The sequence below is a fragment of the Aethalodelphis obliquidens genome, unplaced genomic scaffold (assembly GCF_003676395.1).
Source record: "Aethalodelphis obliquidens isolate GAN/ISIS:26980383/991018 unplaced genomic scaffold, ASM367639v1 scaffold21, whole genome shotgun sequence".
Classification (NCBI taxonomy): Eukaryota; Metazoa; Chordata; class Mammalia; order Artiodactyla; family Delphinidae; genus Aethalodelphis; species Aethalodelphis obliquidens.
Window position 1 is genome coordinate 17482276 of NW_020837965.1, and position 17542 is coordinate 17499817.

Consider the following 17542-nt stretch of genomic DNA (forward strand, 5'->3'; position numbering starts at 1 on the left):
AATCAGAAAAAGATCGATCAGACCTATAACCCAGACCTCCAAACACTAGACCACAAGCAAAAATATGTTGACATTTCTTCTTCATAAACATACTTACTAAACACAGAAGGAGACAAAATGTTCAGGAGCAAAGTTCAGCTACTACTTTAGAAGTATGAACTATTTTAATTATACAGCTTGTTTTTTTAAGGATTGTATAAAGATAAAAGATTATTACAAATCAGTAACTGAGCTGAAATCCCAATATTAGAGACATTATCACAAACTAAACAAGGTAATTTCTGGCCATTTATAAAACTTTTTCTAGTTGGTATTGTTTTAATTACATAAGAGTACTTAGTGGAAGGCTGATGTTCCAAGTAAAACAATACTTTAAAGATATGAAAAGGTGTGTAAATTCAGTTTCCTTAATAGCATGTACTTTGTAAGCTATAGGTTTCAGAATGTGTAACTGGGAAAGTGCTACGGGAATCTTTCAAAGGCTATGTGTATAACCCAAGCTCTGCCAATAAGCTCTGTAACTCAGGGCAAATACCTCACATTTGATTCACCTCTGAAATAAATCATATAATCTGTAAGGTTACTTCCAACTCTAAAATTCTGTGACGATTTGTGTTTCAGTAGGTACACGCTACTTGATTTCTCTGCAGTTTAGCTATCTAAATGAATCAGGAAACACGGAGAATAAATGAAAAATGCCTTAGTCCCTCCGACAAGCAGAAAAGGAATACATACACACACACATGTATTTTAGGAATATATACATATGTATATTTAAAGGATTTGATGGTCCTTTGCTAAGCAAAATCAAAGTTTGACTACAGGATGACACGAAATATCTTTTTATATTCAACACAGGTTGCTTACCTAAAGACTTATATTTGTGTTAACATAAATAGCACATCACAGCCTAAAAGCACACCCCATTTATAACTCTCTTAAGGTACAGGTTAAACATATATCCATTGAGTGGTATCGTCTCCAGAAGTCTGTGTACTGGGTGTGAGTGTGGATTCAAGGTTTCCTTGGATCTCTCTCAAGGGCTCTCCTTTCTCTTCAGTATTTCTCTCTATTCCCATTTTACTTCTACTTATACAGAACTGCCATTCTTAAATTTAATACCCAATTTTCACCACTTGTTCATGTCAGTTCCTTGAAATATAATTGTCCATGAACCTTGACATGTACTTTTTATAACAGAAGCTAAAAGATGTAGACATCACACAATTTAATCCAGAGGGTATTTAAAAAGTATAAAGAAAGAATTCAGTTGCCAACATAGTGGATTTTATACATTATTAAATGTCTATTTTATCTCCATGGTCTGAAACTTACTTCTCACTCAAGAAAAAAGATTCCTTTCTAAACATTTATTCTATCTTTCTTTGATGGAAACAGCAGAAAAGCTTCTTCTTTGACAAAATTGTCCCGGGGGAACAAAGCAAATGCTTTCCAAATTAGAGCACAAGTCTTCCTTAAATGTCAGTGTGTGATAAATAAGATATCATAGCAGTCTTTTAAATTTCATAAAAGCTACAGTTAAGTTGGTGTTTTTGGCCGTTTTGCAGAGGGTCCATCTGAGTTAGTTCTGTTATCAACGTTATTTTCATCTTCTGCATCATCTTCATCATCACCTTTTAAAATAAATATTTGTTGTATGACAATATGTTCATTGGTTGAAAGAAATATACATAGCTAAAGCAGCTGATAATGAGACCATTTCACTTTAGGGATTAATAGAACAATGGATATATCAAATTAGAAATATGTACAGTTAAAAAGACTTTGGGAATTTTGGTGTTTAAAACCTTTCTTTTCTATCAGTTTTTTTTTGAGATATGATTCATATACCATAAAATTCACTTTCAAAGCGTACAGTTGATTTAGATATTCACTAGGTTGGGCCACCATCACCACTAATTCCAGGACACTTTTCATCTTCCCAGAAAGAAATCTCATACAAATTAGCAGTCACTTCCCATCCCCCTCAGTCCTTGGCAGCCACTAATCTACTTTCCTATCTCTTAGATTTGTCTATTGTGGACACTTCATACAAATGAATCGTAAAACATGTGGCCTTTTGTGTCTGCCTTCTTTCACTTATCATGTTTTCAGAGTTCATTCATGTTGTATAGCATTTATCAGTACTTCATTCCTTTCTGTTGCTGAGTAATATCCATTGTATGGATATATATTTTGTTTATCTACTCATGAGCTGATGGACACCTGTGTTGTTTCCACTTTTTAGCTATTATGAATAATGCAGCTATGAACATTTGTGCGTTTGTTTTTAATGGGAACATGTTTCCAGTTCTCTCGGGAGAACGAGGAGTGGAACTAGGAATCCCTAGGAGTAGAACTGCTAGGTCGTACGACAAATTTATGTTTAACTTTTTGAGGAACTGACAAAGTGTTCTCCAAAGAAGGTACACCATTTTGCATTTCCACCCGCAGTGTATGAGGGCTCCAATTTCTTCACATCCTAGCCAAGACTTGTTATTGTTCTTTCTGATTACAGCCTTCCTAGTGGGCATGGCATGGTATGTCACTGCGGCTTTCATTTGCCTTTCCCTGAAAGTCAATGATGTTGAGCATCTTTTCAGGTGCTTTCTGGCCATTTGTGTATCTTATCTGGAGCACTGTCTATTCAAGTCTTCTGCACATTTGGTAACTGGATTCTTTTTTTTTTTTTTTTGGTCATTATGATGACTTTTTTTCAATTGAAGTATAATTGACCCACAACACTGTTAGCTCCAGGTGCACAACACACTGACTCAATACTTCTGTACATTACAAAATGATCACCACTATTTGTCTTTCTAGTGTTGCGTTCTACCACTTTTCTTTCATAATTGTTACATTTTTAAAATTTTGTATTTGTTAAAATATGATTCATATAAGATAAAATCTGTCATTTTAATCTCTACAGCTTTTAACAAAGGAAATTCAAACAGAAGCTTTATAGGGACCTCATTAAATATACGAAAGCATGTCTTCCTGTATGAAGATATTACTGACCCACTATTAGTAGAACAGACAGCAGTTACTTTTCCAGTAAGTAATTATATATATATATATATAAATGGCTCTACCTATACCTGTCCTTATTCCAATGATAATATTTTCAACGGATCAGAGAGGAACTTTTGGAGGCAAGAACCAGGACTCCTCTCTCATGGAAACAATCTATTATCTGAAGTTCGTGTCATATTCTGAATTGGTTCCTTCACATTATCTGGCAATCAAGATGTAAACAAGATGGAAAGGAAAGTACAGTACAGTTTAAGCTCCTCTACAGAGGAATTAAGTCCTGATTCTAATATTTAGTTCTTAGGTTCTTCAGCTCAGGGTAGTCAAGACAAGACTTAAAAAAAACGAATACACTTAAATTTCCCGTTTCTACTTTCAAACTGCACCTACAAAACTGGGAAAGGAAAGGAGTCCCTGAGAGTTAAGACTTGTTCATCTAAAATCTGCTGCAATCTTCGGAACCTGCTCCTATTCTGTGACAGATGGCAGTCTTCCAAACTTGTTCGTAATTTTACACCGGGGAAGATTCCTTTCCATCCTTCAACACCCAGCTTAGAATTCACGCCCTCTCTGAAGTCTTCTTGGGTTCTTTAGGTTTGCAATAGCTACAGAGGAGCCTAGGGTCATCCTTCTACTCTTTAATAAGAGTGTGTGTCTGTCTAACCCCTCAGCGGTCAGAGTTCCACAAGGACAGGAACTGAGTTTCATTCTTTCTCCAGAGCTCAGCCCAATGACTGGCATAGAGCAGTAGACGTTCAGCACGTTTTTGTGTGTGTGTGATTTAAATGCAAAGAGAATCGTGAAAAGCAGCCCTGGTAAATGAGCCCAGGTACAGCCCAGATCTGGAGGAAGGTGCTAAGAAGTTTTAGTTGGAGTTCTTCCCCCCAGGCTCACTTTCTCCAAGTTTGCCACTCCACGCAGGCTCCCTGAGCAGACTTTCCCTGGGCGCCCCTGCCCACCCATCTGTCGCCCCAGCACCGTCTCAGAACTCACCGTCCAACGCCTTCTCTGGAGCCGCCGCCACCCGGTCCTGCGCTTCCCGCTGTACCGGGGAGCCGAGGAGATTGGTCACCAGCTCCCTCATCTTAGCCACGCCCGACAACAAGCCCTGGAAAGGGTCGGCGACGCCCGGCGCCTCACAGGGCACCCGTAGCTGCTGCCGCTGCCCGTCCTGCCCGACGTGCTCGGCCAACAACTCCATGGACACCGCCGAACTTCCAGAGCGCGCAGCGATGACGCGCCACCCGGAAGCGGAAGCCAGCTCGCCGCTGGCGCAGGCGGGAGAAGGGAGAGAAGTAACTTCCGTTTGTCGGGAGTCGCTCCTCCCCCTTCCTTCGCTCCCCGTCTCTGGGATTGGTGTCTGGCACTGAGGCCCCGCCTCCTCCGGCCCCGCCCCTCGCGGCCGCTTTTCCCGCCTCCGCCGGGGCCGAGAGGCGGTCCGGGTGACAGTTGAGAATGGCCGGAGCCGGGGAGCCCGCTGGGCGGCAGTCGGAGCTGGAGCCCGTGGTATCGTTGGTCGACGTACTTGAGGAGGACGAGGAGCTGGAGAATGAGGCGTGCGCCGTCCTGGGCGGAAGCGACTCGGAGAAGTGCTCCTACTCGCAGGTGGGCGCGCGGCCCGGGCCTCGCCTCCCCCGGGCTCCCCTGAACCTTCTCTTCCCCGCTGGACTTACCCTCTTCCCGCCTGCCGCGGCCGGCACCCCCGTGGTGGTCCGGGGCCGCTGTTCGTAGTACGTTTCCCCATCGCAGGCCCAGTTGTCCTATTACCCTTAGTCTCCCGAGCCCCCTTCCTCAGCCTGTGTCCAGCAGGGCTCCCCTCCTTTCTCGGTCTTCCTCCGTCCGCTCCCCCCCGCCCCCACGATTCTCCAGGCTTTGGCCCTGGAGCGGCTGCTCTTTCCTTCCTTTCCCGTCTCTTGGTGCCTCAGCTGCTTTTCACGAAACCGTCACCGTGACCTCTCACATCCAGACATCTTTGTCTCTACTTTTCGCATCTTTAGAGCATTTATTAGGAATCGAATGGGAGAGTCAAAACAGAGTTAAAGGAGAGAGCTCTGGATTTGAAAATCTCCCCGTGTGGGCTGGGCTCCTGGACAGCTGGTTCCTCTGCAATTTAGTTTGACAAGTGCTAGCTGGGTTTTTGGAGAGAAGAAGCAAGTACTGCATCTGTCTGCAGTCTGCCCCCCAGGGGGATAGACCGGGACCCGAACAGCTGGTGGCACTGGCAGAGGAGGGGAGGGGAGAAGAGAAAGCATTTGGAAGATGTCGTGAACAAGGATTTGAGGGGGTGTGATGTCTTTGTTTGGTGACTCATCCCATATTTGTAGGTACAAAAATGGAGAAAGGTGGGTAGAAGAAAACTAATAAAAGGTGAGAATTGGTAGGAGGAAGAAGGTTACCTTCCAAGGGGGTGGAGTGGAACGCTGAAGGATGTGGAGAGAGATTTGGGGTCATTATGTGGTGCGGACTGAGATCGTAATACCAGTTGTCATCGTTGTCCAGTTGAGTTTACACTGCAAAGTGGTTACATTTTTTTTTTAATACACACCTTGTGTCAGATGTATTTAATGTTGTCTGGTATTTAAAAACCTTTGGTCACCACTGAAACAACTTTTTCCCAGCTTTCCTTTTTTTAAAAAGTCTGTTTGTAAGTTACCTTTGAAATGTAGTTAGGTTTTTGAAACGGACTTCCTTAACATTTTTTTTATTGTAGTGAAATATGTGGAAAACTGCACAAACCATGTATAAGTCTTGGGAAAGCATAAACAAAAACACATGCAGGGCTTCCCTGGTGGCACAGTGGTTGAGAGTCCGCCTGGCGATGCAGGGGGCACGGGTTCGTGCCCCGGTCCGGGAAGATCCCACATGCCGCGGAGCAGCTGGGCCCGTGAGCCATGGCCGCTGAGCCTGCGCGTCCGGAGCCTGTGCTCCGCAACGGGAGAGGCCACAACAGTGAGAGGCCCGCTTACCACAAAAAATAAAAAATAAAAAAAATAAACAAACACATGCAGGTACGTACTACCCAGATCAAGAAATAGAACATTACCGGCATACCAGAAGCTTCCTTGTATCTTCCTTGTGTCTCCCCCCTTCCCAGAAAAGGGTACTATCCATTATCAGGATTTGCTTGTTTTTCTTTCAACTTTTTATTTTGAAACATTTTAAGTCTACAGATAAGTTGAAAGAATATTATGAACACCTGTGTACTTTCACATATATTCACTTTTTAACATTTTACAACATTTGTTTTTTCTTTTACCCCTTCATTGTAATAGACTTTCTTTTTTCTTTTTTCCTCAGCCACTTGAAAATAAGTTGCAGACCATGACACTACACCTCTGAATACTTCAGCATACATCTAAAAATCAAAGGGATTCATTTAATGCATTGGTTTTCTCTTTGGTGGCACCACAAGCATTTTCCAAAATTAAGTATGATTATTACTTACATAAACTTAGACACATTCTCCTACATTTTTTTTTTTTTTTTGCGGTACGTGGGCCTCTCACTGTTGTGGCCTCTCCCGTTGTGGAGCACAGGCTCCGGACGCGCAGGCTCAGCGGCCATGGCTCATGGGCCCAGCCGCTCCGCGGCATGTGGGATCTTCCCGGACCGGGGCACGAACCCGTGTCCCCTGCATTGGCAGGCGGACTCTCAACCACTGCGCCACCAGGGAAGCCCTCTCCTACATTTTTCTGTGTTGAAATGATTAAGCAGACCAGCTTATTCACAGCTGACTGAAAATATTAAACTTCTTTCTATCACTTTAAGGAAAGATTATATGAAAACAAGCACTAGTGTATGAAACATGCAACAGTGTTTTGGTATTCTGTTGAATAAGCTTTTTTATTAGCCTCAGTGTTTTTTACAGGAAAATCTTGACCACAGGTAATCTGATTTCAGTTATTTCTTAGATCACAGTATGGGCATTAGGTGACTCTGCCATGTTTCTTCAATTTTTTCTCTCTTTTTCCATTTTGGGGCTGTCTTTTAGGGCTCAGTAAAGAGACAAGCACTATATGCCTGTAGTACCTGCACCCCAGAGGGAGAAGAACCAGCAGGAATTTGCCTAGCTTGCAGTTATGAATGTCATGGAAGTCATAAACTTTTTGAGCTATACACAAAAAGGTAAAATGGTCAGAGACTGATGCTGAATGCTTTTCAAATATTGATTCTTTTCCAGCTGCACTTTTTTTCTTAATCTTTTTTTTTTTGCATTCAAAGTAGTTGTGCACTGGTAAAATGTAATGTGTTTTTATATAATATAATTGGAGAGAGCAGTTTTTCCAGAGGCTCTTTTTTTTTTGAAATTAATTAATTTATTTTATTTATTTATTTTTGGCTGTGTTGGGTCTTTGTTGCTGCACGCAGGCTTTCTCTAGTTGTGGAGAGCAGGGGCTACTCTTTGTTGCGGTGCATGGGCTTCTTATTGCGGTGGCTTTTGCTGCAGAGCATAGGCTCTAGGAGCGTAGGCTTCAGTAGTTGTGGCACATGGGCTCAGTAGTTGTGGCGCACGGGCTTAGTTGCTCCACGGCATGTGGGATCTTCCCGGACCAGGGCTCGAACCTGTGTCCCCTGCATGGGCAGGCAGATTCTCAACCACTGCGCCACCGGGGAAGCCTGGCAGGCAGATTCTTAACCACCGCGCCACCAGGGAAGTCCCCAGAGGGCCCTTTAAAATAAAATTATGGTGCAAACTCAACTACTCCTGCTGCTCTGCCATGATTTTATTAGTGTTTGTGTAATATAGATATTTGTCTTTATGCATGTTAATCTCTAGAATTATTAAATCTTTTATTGTTATGTGCTTGGAGAAATTCTGGATTGGATACATGAACAACAACCAAGGTCACTTTTTAGATCCTAGAAGCCAGTTGAAAGGGAAGAGGCTATGACATGAATTTAAAGAGTAAGTCATTAGATTTAAAAGAAAAATTAAAATCGGCTCTTCCTCCTTTGTTTCAGAAATTTTTGTTGTGATTGTGGAAACAGCAAGTTTAAAAATTTGGAATGCAAATTATTTCCTGTAAGTAAGCACCGTAACTATAAATGCATGAAAAGTAGCTGAGATTGATATTTGTCCAAGTGGATAAAAATCAAGTATTTTCCAAAAAGGAAGTTCTTATGCTTATTCTTTGTAAATGGAAAAATCAGTATTAGACTGTATCCCATTTATTACTTTTTGGAAAACTAAGTAACCTTTTCAGAGCCTACAACATAGATTGTAATTAATATGAAGGGTCTGTGGGGGAATGTTCTAAAGTGATTCAGGTTTAGTTATGTTGATTATGCTTATGCTTTAAGGTTTTTAAAGCAAAGGGGATGACTTTAAAAACTGAATAAATAAAACTTGGTAATAATGAGTGGGTTATGTGCACTCAGAAGTTTTTCAGTGCTTTTTGGATAAAAAAACTATGCTTATACGCTAACTTTCAATGAAATAACAGAAATGAAAGAGAAAATAAGGGACTTTACATTGTTCAATCGTATTGCTAAAACTGTCATGCTTTTTCCCTCCTCAAAGATTATTTTTAGATAATTTCCTTGCCTGCCTCCTAGTAACCTGGGGGCTTTGGCTATCACAGCTGGGCATTAAGTCTTTTGAAATTCTAGGCCAATGTCAGCTTACATAGGTTGATAATTAATATTTATGATTCATTTTCTCCAATTGCTTCAAAGAAGACATAGAAAATAAATTTTAACTTTTCCCTGTATCCTGGAAAAAGTATCCCTTTAATAAGAATGAATTTTTTTCCTTTGTACTTTGAAAGTTAAAGACCAGCTTCTGGTGGGTGGAGATATTTAATGCACAAATTTATTGAATGCATAAATTTCATGATGCATGAAATTATAGTTAAAGTTAGACCATATTATATATTGAAATTAATATCTTTCAGGACAAAGCAAAGATAAATTGTGGCAATAAGTACAATGACAACTTTTTTGGATTGTACTGCATTTGCAAGAGACCTTATCCTGATCCTGAAGATGAGGTAAGAGATTTAGAGGTTAGCACCGGGACTGTGTCATCTCTAGCCTTCACTCCTCAGCCTTTTGTCATATTTGACCCTTTAGCTGTTCAGCAGGGATTTGGGGATTGTGAAAGGTTCTAGATTTATCCCTTCTTATGAATCTGGGCTGGAGCTACAACCAGAACAGATCCCAACTATTATTCTCATTCTTACATCATGAGAATGAAATATTGGACAGGACTTTCTCAAGGCCAGAACTTTCTTCCTTTCCCCCGCTCTTTGCCTGCCTGTTTGCTCCATTCCCCTGAACACTTTCCAGAAAATGACCTTCAGTTTCTTGCATCCCTGCAAGGAAAGAAATAGGGTGTACAAACTGGATCCTCTTAAAAATTTCAGTTAGACGTACACACAAAATTTAAAAAGAATTTTTCTTCTTCCTCACTCCTGTACCTTCTTACCTCCCAGAAACAACCACTGTTAACACTTTTTGGTATATGTATTTTTAAACCTTTTTCTGTGCACATATAAGTGGGTGAATGTGAGTTTTAATTTCTAGTTTTCTTTTATTTTGACAAAAGTGAAAATTCTGTGCATTCACATCTGCAACTTGCTGCAATTCGCATTACCTCCCTGGCCCTGGGTTTATGTCTGAAGTGAGAATACATTACTTATTTATAAAGTTTTATGGGAATCATATATTAAGTAACTGATATGAAAGCTTTGATAATTGCTCACAAAGTGCTTATCTTAATGTAATCCTTCTGTAACACCAGTTCATGGAGAATGAACTTCGTTGGCCCCTTGAATTGCTGTTTCTCCCTGTTCCCTTGACTTGTGGCATGTGGATAGCAGTTTTACAGAATTGGTAGAGAATTATTTAATATCTAATTCTGATGTGTGCCAGATTTACTTTGGTATCCCAGAATTCGCTGTAATCATTAACAAACAAATGGCTTTCCCGTGTTAGATTCCAGATGAGATGATCCAGTGTGTAGTCTGTGAGGACTGGTTCCATGGAAGGGTAAGGAAAGCTTTTACCTTTTAAAGACATTGTCTTTACAAAAAGAGAAAAGATCTTGTCTTTTGGCATTTACTATATTTTACGTTATAATTACTCTTCTAAAAATATAGTAAAGATATGATCAGCATACTAGTGCAATATGTTTCTTTCCCCCAGCTGCATTGGGTCTTCGTTGCTGCGCACGGGCTTTCTCTAGTTGCGGCGAGTGGGGGCTACTCTTTGTTGTGGTGCGCGGGCTTCTCATTGCGGTGGCTTCTCTTGTTGCGGAGCACGGGCTTTAGGCGCTTGGGCTTCAGCAGTTGCGACGCGTGGGCTCAGTAGTTGTGGGGCGTGGGCTCTAGGGTGGTTCAGTGGTTATGGCGCACCGGTTTAGTTGCTCCACGGCATGTGGGATCTTCCCGGATCAGGGATCGAACCCGTGTCCCCTGTATTGTCAGGCGGATTCTTAACCACTGTGCCACCAGGGAAGTCCCGCAATATTTTATAAAATAATGGGCTTTTTGGACAACTTGGTGATCACAAGGAAAATGTTCGATTTTCTGTGTTCACAGCATCTTGGTGCCGTTCCCCCTGAGAGTGGAGATTTCCAAGAGATGGTGTGCCAGGCTTGCATGAAACGCTGTTCTTTTTTGTGGGCTTATGCTGCACATTTGGCAGGTAAATGTCTCTGTGGAGTTGGTATTCCACCAACTTGTGCTGTATGTTCAGAACAATTTGTATGTTCAGTACATAATTTTTATCAACTAGTTTTAATTGGACTCTGTGGAAAAAAGTGTAAGATCTGTTCCTTCTCCACAAGGTGCTTATAGATAGATTGGGAGACTACCAAGAACAAATTTGTACTTAAATGGCGTGATGCAGAGTATGGATGAGACCAGAATTAGAGAAAATGGACGAAGCAGTTTTGAACGGGATTTTGAAAGATAAAGAGATAAACATTGTTCTTAAATGTAAGACATGCTATTGGTTGGGGAGAGGGTGGTGGTATAGTTTGTCATATAGTGCTTTTATTATACTCTAAGAAATTGACCCCAAACCACTAATCAGCAATGAACGTTCTTGAGGCATTAAATATTTTATTTTATTTGTAATGCTATATGTGTTAATTTATTTTTAAAGTGTCAGTTGTCTCCTGCTCTGGCCTCATAATTTCTTGCCCTTCTCACCTTTAGGGAACACTTCACCATACAAACCACAAGCAGCATTAGACATTTTGATTTGTCTCGAAGCTCTTAACCTTGGTGTGCTTCCTTTCTGTTCATACCCTTTACAATTAAATCTCACTTTCTGCTGGACCTGAATTTATTTCGCATTCATCAGGTTTTCTTAACAGTTCCCCTCTGCCCCTCCTTCATTTCCTTCCCTGTCAGCAGATGGCCTCATTTCCTACTAAACTGAAATGCCATCATGCAAACTGAGTTCCCTTATCATTTCTCTTCTCTCCACAGTATTTCTGTCTCTACACGCACCCTTTCTGATTTCCTTCTCTCATAAAGAAAAGCTGTTGTTTTTTCTAAAACTGCCCTTCTACCTGTATTTGCAGTTAAATCTCTTCCTATTGCCTCTTGCTTCTTGAGGTGTCCCTGTCTTTAACATCTGTAGTACTTTTTTTTCTCCTTTACATAGAAAATGCTTAAGTAGTGATTGGTATTTTTAAATGATCTTTTCAGTTATTTGACTCTTTGGATTACGCAGGCATAAACTAAAAAAGTGTTATTTCCTTTCTTATTATTCCAGAGATTAAGGTTGACTTTCTCCTTTTCCAGATTCTGAAGTATGTTTTAATCAGACTAAGTGATTTCATTGGCTAACTGGTCTGTGGATATGTGTGTGTTTTTTCATTGAACCCACAGTAACCAAAGTAACTGCTGAAGATGATGGGTTGCTGCTGAATGTTGATGCGGTAGGTGACCAGGAAGTTATCCAACCTGAAAATGGAGCTCATCATGATGGTGCCCTCAAAGAGGATGTTCCAGAACATGGAAAGGCTGCTGAGAAGGAAGTTAAAGCAGAGCAGATGAACGAACCATGTACCAGCTCTAGTTCTGAAGCTGATCTCCAGGTAACATGAAATCTGAGCTATAAAAGAAATAAAACTTAAGCAAAATTAATTCTGTAACCTATATAGCTTTGGGTTTCAGTTGTACCCTTTGCCTAAAGAAATCCTTTGACAAAATCTAAACTATGAAAACTATGATAGTTTAAAAAACACACTTCAAAACTTAATTTAATTTCAGACAGCATTTAAGAATCAACATCTCAACACAGAATCACAGTCTGGCTGCAAACTTGAGGAGCTTAAAGCTAAGCAGTTTATAAAGAAAGACACTGCCACCTATTGGCCCCTGAACTGGCGTAGCAAGTTATGTACCTGCAAAGACTGTATGGTAAGTACCTGATCAAGTTCAATATTAGTATGTTTTGTGGACTGATGTCTAAAATAAGAGCACCTGAAAAGTATATTTATGAAACTGATATTAGAGTATAGAGAACTGAACATTTTTTTTATATTAAGCAAATTTATGAAACAGTATTTGCAGTCTGAATGCTTATGGAAGAAATTAAGAATTATGCAATACTTTTTATTAGCTTCATTTCAGTGGAAAATAGCTTATCTTTTTTATATCATAGAATTGCTTGGAAACACGTATTACTTGAAATTTACAGTAAGTCAGTGGTTTTTAAATAAACATCTCTTAGATCGTATAATGTCTACTGGGAAGTTGGGAGGTTTCTAAAAGATTTGGGCAAAAAGAATAAAACATTCAAGCAACTCTGCTAAAAGGCTCAGGTTTTTCTGGGTGTTATTTAAATAAATTTTTAGTGATTCTCATGAGGTTGACTTTCTGAGAATGACATACAGTTCTAATGGGGAAACTGGTTTTATTTTTTAAAGAAAATGTATGGCGATCTAGATGTCCTGTTCCTGACAGATGAATGTGACACAGTTCTGGCTTATGAAAACAAAGGCAAGGTTGACCAGGCAGCTGACAGTAGAGACCCTCTAATGGACACCCTTAACAGCATGAACAGAGTCCAGCAAGTGGAACTTATTTGTGGTAAATATTGTTTGTGAAAGTTCATGAAGTTCATGAAGTTTCCTTCACCATTAAAAAAACTTATGTATAAGGAAGACAACTAATAACCTATTTTAATTTAACACAAAGATGGTTTAAATTTGGAATTGTATAGTAGGCCTCACCTACACTTGCTTGATTGTAATGTTGCTGGGTATTTAGCTGCTATTTCCATTGAATTAGGGTTACATGCTAGAATAATTACATGCTTGAGAAACCATAACATGCTATTTTGATTAAGGATAGATGTACGAGTAAAGAATAAAAGGAAATCAATTTCTTTTTCCATCCACTGAAATAATTTTCATTGAACATTACATGTCATCTTTTTGAGCAAAGCATGCCATCTTTTTGACAGTTCTTGAGGATACGTCAGTGGTTCACAGGAAACCACTAGAGGGAAACATTCCCAAATCCTTAATTACAGGCTTTTACATTTTTTCCCCCAGTATGCGCAGCCTATTTTAGTGATTTCCATCCTAGCCATTTCTACTCGGATGCCACCACTTTTGTGCCCCTTTTTGGACATTGATTATTCCTGTCTTGTATTTGTAACTGTTTGATTAATTTCCTTTTACCTTTATTGGAGTAAAAGCTTTCCGAGGATAGAGGCTGCATCTAAAACATTTTTGTAGCCCTCAGGGTGCCTTGTACATAATATAAATTGTTGAGTGAGTGCACGAGTTTTAAAACTTAATGTGTGACAAGTCCAAGATATTTCAAGCACTAGAATTCCAGAGAGATGGAAAACTTTAAAAAAAATTCTTAGCTAATCATTTTGGGAATGAGGATATCTCTGTTTTTTGAGGGTTTTTAAATGAAAAAGTGTCCCAGATGTCAAAATGGAGGAATTTGAGAGAAATTGAGAACAAGTTTCTATGCAGATTTCACTTAAAGAAAAATGTGGTTTAGACTAACATACTCAAATGTCAATGGTCAAGAAATATTTTGTTTCTAAATGCAAATGGCTTATCTAAAGTTTATGTCCTTTTTTTGTTGTTTTGATTTAGAATACAATGACTTGAAGACTGAACTTAAAGACTATCTCAAGAGATTTGCTGATGAAGGCACAGTAAGTTTAGTTAGACTTTTAATCAGAGCCTTGTATGTTTGGAATAAAGTATCTTTTTTATTGAAGTATAGTTGATTTACAGTATTATTTTAGTTTCAGGTGTATAACATAGTGATTCAACATGTTTATAGATTATACTCCCTTTAAAGTTATTATAAAATATTGGCTACATTCCTTGTGCTGTACAATATATCCCTGTAGCTTGTTTATTTTATACATAGTAGTTTATGCCACTTAATCCCCTACCCTTCACTTGCCCCTCCCCTCCCTCTCTCCACTGGTAACCACTAGTTTGATCTTTATATCTGTGAGTCTGTTTTGTTATATTCATTTGTTTTATTTTTTAGACTCTACATATAAATGATAACATGTAATATTTATCTTTCTCTGACTTATTTCACTAAACATAATAATACCCTCTAGGTCCATCCATGTTGTTGCAAATGGCAGAATTTCATTCTTTTTTATGGCTAATATTCCATTGTGTGTGTGTGTGCCACATCTTCTTTAACCATTCTTTTGTTGATGGACACTTAGGTTGCTTCCATATCTTGGCTATTGTAAATGATGCTGCTGTGAACATTAGGGTGCATGTATCTTTTCAAATTAGTGTTTTCAGTTTCTTGGATACATACCCAGAAGTGGGATTGCTGGATCATATGGTAGTTCTCGTTTTAGGTTTTTGAGGAACCTCCATACTGTTTTCCATAGTTCATTTTCTTTGATGAAGAAGATGACTGAGAGCTTAATGCAGGCAGAGGAAAGGGAAATCAATAGTAGTGAAACACCAGTGGACTAGCCACATCAGGAGTCCTTCCCAACCCTCCAGATGAGGGACGGAGCAGTCATGCCTGATCTGGAGAGAATCATAGCTTAGGAGAGGGCCATTGGATCAGCCATACTGATTCTCTCAGTCCTGACCTTCAAGCAGGGATTTTTGGAGAAGGAAGGAAAAATGAAAGCCAGACCGCTTTTTTGTGATTTTTGAGTTCTAGTTTAAAATAAAACAACTTTATATTGGGGAGCTAAAACATTTCTCTTGCTGGTTAGGACGGTCTATATGCTTTTAAGGGTGACACTAACTCTATAATGTATAAATTTTTTTTTTTTTGGCCACGTGGCACGTGAGATCTTAGTTCCCTGACCAGGTATGAACCTATGCCCCCTGCAGTGGAAGCAAGGAGTCCTAACCACTGGAACGCCAGGGAATTCCCATGTAATCTTTTAAAATAGTTTTCCAGGGACTTCCCTGCTGGTCCAGTGGTTAAGACAACACACTTCCACTGCAGGGGGCGTGGGTTCGATCCCTGTTCGGGGAACTAAGATCCCACATGTCACGGGGTGCAGCCAAAAAATAAATAAATAGATAAAATAGTTTTCCAGATGAATTTACAAATACCTCCTAGCCCTTTACTACTCATACATTTATGATGGACTTTTTCTTCTAAAATACTTTTTTATCTTCCAAAGGCAGATATAAAGCAAAACTTTTCTTTGCATGGCCTACAGTTGTCCTTCTGGACAGGAAATGTTTTGCTCTGCTATAGCTAGACAGACAAATGAAGTCAGACATGGGTCTGACGGACACTCGGGACGTGCCCGGAAACTTGTTTTCTTGGAAGAAGTCTCTGCCAACCGAGTGCTTTCTCATAAATGTGGGAAGAACTTGTAGCTGCCTGGATATCTGGCAATGCTGCCTTTCTGCAAAATGAATTGTGAAGTCCAAAGTTAAAGAGACTTCCTAAATGGTTTTCTCATTTTTAGAGAATGTTCCTCACTGTCACTAGGGACGGACATCTTCCTGCTTCCCAGCAGCTCTTAACAGACAGTTATTCTCGTTTCTGTTGCAAAGGCTGTCCTCTGCTTAATGCAGCCTCAGGCTTCTCTCTTACTGGAACTAAGAGGGTCTGTGGGTGTAACTGTTTTGGGATTTTTTTGTTTTTTTTTAAATAAATTTATTTATATATTTTTGGCTGCATTGGGTCCTCGTTGCTGCATGCGGGCCTCACACTGTAGTGGCTTCTCCTGGTGCAGAGCATGGGCTCTAGGCACGCGGGCTTCAGTAGCTGTGGCACATGGGCTCAGTAGTTGTGGCTCGCGAGCTCCAGAGTGCAGGTTCAGTAGTTGTGGTGCACAGGCTTAATTGCTCCACGGCATGTGGGATCCTCCCGGACCAGGGATCGAACCCGTGTCCCCTGCATTGGCAGGCGGACTCTCAACCACTGCGCCACCAGGGAAGCCCCGGGTGTAACTGTTTTAACCTTGGCACTGTTAGTGGACGTTCAGGGTCTTTCAGTTGTGTCAAAGCACATGCTCTTGCCTCTGCTTTTGTGTAGTTTGTGGTTGCTGTGCTCTTTATTGATTTTATTACACACACACTTAAATTCACGTAAAAGAAAAAAAGTAGGTATGTTGTCTTTTTCCATTCATATTTGAAACAATTTTATCCAGTCTTCACATGTCTCCCAGTGTATGGATCCCAGTGTATGGATCCCGAGCCATTCTTTATGAGTTTGAGATTATCTGATGTGATGATTTAAAAGGACAGAAAAATATTTTTTATTGTTTTCGACATTACAAACACCTTAAGTTGTCATAAAGCTCATCTGCTTTGGTTGTATTTGGCTATAGAAGAGAATGCTAATAAGGTCTGGGTGTTGTCAAATGAGGGACTGCCCTTTATTTAATGTTTGTGTCTGACTAAAAACTAATAATAACACTTAGACACTACAAATTTTCTAGGACAAACCAATAAAATGATTCATTATTGGACCCAGGTATTTATTCTTTAACATTTCTACTCTGCATATTGGCTGTGACCATTTGAGGATGCCTAGAAACTCTAAAGATTACACACTCTAATTTGTGGGCTTTTAGGTCTCCTCCTACTGTTTCCTTGCCAGAGAAATGTCCTTGTGTTGCCTTTCAGCGTTTAATGTTTGATCTGAGCTGGGGGCAGATCCTTCACACTGGAACTCCCCAGCATCCTATTTACTAGCATTTATAAGTGTGCATTCCCAAGCCCAGGGCCCTAGAGCTCTGAGCTGTGGTTGCCTCAGAGTGCGTTAGCATCTCTATCTTGAGTCTGTGAGGGGTTCTAATTCCTCACAGGTTGACCCCCGGCTGACTCTTGGTGCCTGTGAGACTGGTGTGTCAGCTGCCAGTCTGGTGTGGAGTTCTTTCATTTCGAGGAGTTGTCAGATCATGTCTCCCCCCAGTGAGTTATTCAGGTTGCCTGTGCCATTTGGGGATGTCGCGCTCTTACCCCTGGGGAGTGGAGAGGGCGGTTTTCGCTTTACACGCAAGTATTTGTCCTCTTTCTTACTTCTCTCTCTCTCTCTCTCTCTCTCTCTCTCTCTCTCTCTCTCTCTCT

General features: G+C 40.3%; 2 protein-coding genes across 3 annotated transcripts in view; one reads left to right on the plus strand and one right to left on the minus strand.

Annotated features, from left to right (window-relative positions):
• Positions 1 to 746: 746 nt before the first annotated feature.
• GON7 (GON7 subunit of KEOPS complex) lies at positions 747 to 4279 on the minus strand. Its single transcript, XM_027120413.1, has 2 exons — positions 4024 to 4279; positions 747 to 1634 (listed from the first exon to the last, which is right to left on the minus strand). Exons 1-2 carry the CDS (start codon positions 4229 to 4231, stop codon positions 1540 to 1542), a joined length of 303 nt encoding a protein of 100 aa, XP_026976214.1. The 5' UTR covers positions 4232 to 4279; the 3' UTR covers positions 747 to 1539.
• UBR7 (ubiquitin protein ligase E3 component n-recognin 7) overlaps positions 4268 to 17542 on the plus strand; it is a 16562-nt gene continuing 3287 nt past the window's right edge. Inside the window, exons 1-10 of one of the 2 annotated variants that reach the window (XM_027120410.1) lie at positions 4268 to 4635; positions 7022 to 7155; positions 7993 to 8053; positions 8925 to 9020; positions 9967 to 10020; positions 10572 to 10677; positions 11874 to 12082; positions 12258 to 12407; positions 12917 to 13079; positions 14108 to 14169. In XM_027120410.1, coding sequence (XP_026976211.1) covers positions 4486 to 4635; positions 7022 to 7155; positions 7993 to 8053; positions 8925 to 9020; positions 9967 to 10020; positions 10572 to 10677; positions 11874 to 12082; positions 12258 to 12407; positions 12917 to 13079; positions 14108 to 14169 — 1185 coding nt within the window. In that variant the 5' untranslated portion in view covers positions 4268 to 4485. The remainder of the gene's footprint in view (positions 4636 to 7021; positions 7156 to 7992; positions 8054 to 8924; positions 9021 to 9966; positions 10021 to 10571; positions 10678 to 11873; positions 12083 to 12257; positions 12408 to 12916; positions 13080 to 14107; positions 14170 to 17542) is intronic. The other variant, XM_027120412.1, reaches the window with a different exon arrangement.